Raw genomic sequence first — 3,249 nt, 5'->3', positions numbered from 1 at the left:
CTCTGCCAAATTGAATCAGCGACCAAAGCCTCACACAGCCCTAATAGCTTACTGTCCTGGCCCATAATTATAATGTGAAACTAGTTACTAAAGGCCAGTATGATTTTTCAAAAAGGAAAATTTAACTGAAATCTCTTCCTTAGCAATTTTCCCATTACATTTTAAAGAAAAAGTTCCCATCTTTACATTTTCTTTGTAACATAAAAAGTGTGTTTTTTTTTCTTTCACACCTCAGAACAATATAACTGATTAACTCTGAAATGGTTTCCAGGGGAGATCTGTGTAAGGAAGAGGTGAATAATGTACACTAAGTCAGAGGAAAAACTGCTCTAGAAACGTAAAAACAACTTAAGTGATGAAATCATGATTCAGTCGAATAAGTTTTTAGATTTTGTCAACTTTATTTCTGAATATTCTTGTGGGTAGAATATTTCTATTTATAAATCCTCTGTGATAGCAACTCTCCAATTAATTCTTTAGGCTACATGTCAGAAGTTTTATTACTAGTTAATTTGTCATTTCCAGGCTTCACAGTTTCATAAGTTTCTGACAGTTAAACAGTTTTAATAATAGCTCCAAATATTTAGATATGCCAAAATATGTAAAAATAACCTCTCAAAATAGACAGTGACTGAAATAAAGTAGCAGCAAAAGAAATAGATTTTCCCAGTTTTGTTTTTGATGTCATGCTATCAAGAATTTGAAAGAAAGCAATGCAAAAGCAAAACAGAAGAATAACAAGGAAAGGGTTCCTTCCAACTACCAGAAGTACATGAAAAAACTACCTTGAATACTTTCCATTAGTCTGAATCATGACAGCAACAGGCATGGGAACATATATCTATGGTTTGTATGTTAGTTTCAAAATGAAGTAGAAAGTGGAAGAACTAGAACAGTTTACTCTAGAAGAGAGACTGAGGAGGGATTGATGTCTTCAACTACTTGTCTGGATCAGTCACACACTGGCAAGATCTGGTGCACAGGGCTATGCTATCCAGCCTGCAGGGTCCAGAAATCTGGCAGCAAGGGAGCAGCAATTATTATTACCAAATTTCCAGAGCCTTGGGGAACCTCGCAGGCTATACATTTCAGTGGGCCAAGTCTGGCCTGTTGCATTAGACTCTGGCCTACATTAGACCATGCCCCTTTCTTTGATTCTTATTTTGGAGCCAGAGGCATCTCTCAAAGCCCTTTCACCTACAGTCTCCCTCTCCTCAATACAACACTATGCCAATATTATATTTACAGGATTGAAATTCACATTTGTAATTTTAAAATGTGATATAAATATATCGAAGAACTGATGCACTCCAGTATATACAACAAGTTGTGCTGTAAATAATTTAATAAAAAATTGATTAGAACAGTATTAGGAAATGAAAAATGAACCCACCTCTTTTTCAGCATCCTCCAGTTTCTTTTTCTTGCTCTCAGGCATCAAATCATCCAACCAGCTGAGCTCCCGTTTGGTAAAAAAGAAATCCATGAGTTTTCTGACGAACACCAATGCTAAAACCTGGTTGAGACATTTGTTTAAATGGTCAAGATATTGCAAACAAGTGAAAATGGAAAATAGGCTTGGAGAGTACTTCCAAAAGTGTTTAATTTTGTGGAAAATATCCATAGCACAAACCATGCAAGTTGAATAGTTGGGCCTGCTTCCCTTGTCAACTAAGAAAGCTACATTTTTTTCCTTGTTTCAGCTTTCACTTTGGAACTTGCTGTTACTTATTTCAGTGTCTAGATTTTTTTTTAAGAGTAAAGTATATTCTGAGACACTTTGTCTTCCCTAACTTCCTTCTAAAGTGTGAAAGATACAAGATACTAATTTCTGTATAAGTCAGTGCTGTAAGTCCGGATAACTGATTCCAGCCACAGAATCACTGGATTTATTAATTTCAAGCATGCACACAACTGTCTTAAAGTTTCCCCATGCACTATAAATACCCTTTGGGAATTAACATTTTTATGTAAAGCTATTAAGCAGAATATTTCCAAACAATATCAAAAAATATAAATAAAGAAGTGAATCCTTCTGGCCCCTTGCACAAAAGAGGAAGTTGGCTGCCCATGGGTGAACAATAATAAAGTGAACAATATTTAACCAAAACTTCAGGGTTTATGTAGAATGTACTTAGTTCATGTAGTGTGAAATCATCTATGGATCTTGAGTCCCAGAGAGATTTTGAATATACATATCCCAAATTAATGTTCGTAAAAAATTGTTATGTATATGGGAAAGGAAGTAACTTTTATTTTGGTGGAAATAAAAAAAACATACCATCATGGGGAAGACTATAGCAGCTCTTGAAACCTTTATAATCCACAGGAGTACAAGACAGCTCAGCTGAATTACAGTGAAGAGATGGACTTTTCGAAGAGGAACATGCCTCAGATAAATAAAATCTGGCTGATGCTTTGCTGGCATCCAGAATAACTTTATTCGATCAAAGAGCTAGGAGAGAAATAAATTAAGCCGCATTTTATCATCTAAATGAGGTGTAGGGCTACCTGTGTTGATGTGCAAGGACTGGCCCACATAGTTAACGCACACTGTTTAAAGCAAACTCAAAGGCCAACTGGTGTGAACACAATACCGTGGACAGATAATCCAGTAGTAGGGACTGTACTAAAGACTTCTGGCATCTAAAACTATGAGCTGTTACTGCTTGAGTTAGAGGAATAAGCTCTGTTGCTTTAAGCACTGTTGGCCCACCAGAGGCAAGAGAACTGCACTAAGTCTGGAAGTGTGGGTTACACTTTCAAGTATGCCTCATTTAATCCATATTTTTCCCCATTATTCGTCACTTTTAAATAGCAGTGCCTAAAGAGCCCAGTAAGAATCAGATCCCACTGTATTGTCTGCCATGCAAACATGTATCAGAAACGCCTGGGCTCCTATACATGTGCAGGAAGGCTGCTCCAACATGTTGCAATTACAGTGCATTGGAGCAGACTCAATTAATTGATTAATCAAGTCCGCTGGAGTGTGGCAATTGCCGTGCTCCAGCAGACTCCAGCATCACACGTATCAGTGTCCCTGTGCTGAAAAATGGCAGTGACCCCACTTTAAAATGAGCTTTAAAACGAGCTTGAGTTCAAAGCACCCCATCGCAATTTTTCAGCGCAGGGATGCTGATACACATGACACTCCAGGTGCTTTAATTAATACAACTCTCAGAGCTGCACTTATTAAAGCACCCCTCCCACACACACACCTCCCAGAGCATGTCTATAAACACCTCTCCT

General features: G+C 37.6%; 1 protein-coding gene across 4 annotated transcripts in view; it reads right to left on the bottom strand.

Moving 5' to 3' along the window:
* Positions 1–3,249, bottom strand: part of SLC4A10 (solute carrier family 4 member 10) — a 423,280-nt gene that overhangs the window by 21,896 nt on the left and 398,135 nt on the right. For all 4 annotated transcript variants that reach the window (XM_019522708.1, XM_019522705.1, XM_019522707.1 and 1 more), the window contains exons 21-22: positions 2,282–2,455; positions 1,394–1,516 (exon numbers count right to left, since the gene is read on the bottom strand). In XM_019522708.1, coding sequence (XP_019378253.1) covers positions 1,394–1,516; positions 2,282–2,455 — 297 coding nt within the window. The remainder of the gene's footprint in view (positions 1–1,393; positions 1,517–2,281; positions 2,456–3,249) is intronic.

Source organism: Gavialis gangeticus, unplaced genomic scaffold (assembly GCF_001723915.1).
Source record: "Gavialis gangeticus isolate Ggan-Ray unplaced genomic scaffold, GavGan_comp1, whole genome shotgun sequence".
In the NCBI taxonomy this organism is placed as follows: Eukaryota; Metazoa; Chordata; order Crocodylia; family Gavialidae; genus Gavialis; species Gavialis gangeticus.
Note: the sequence above shows the minus strand (reverse complement) of the source record. Positions and strands in the feature narration are given on the sequence as shown.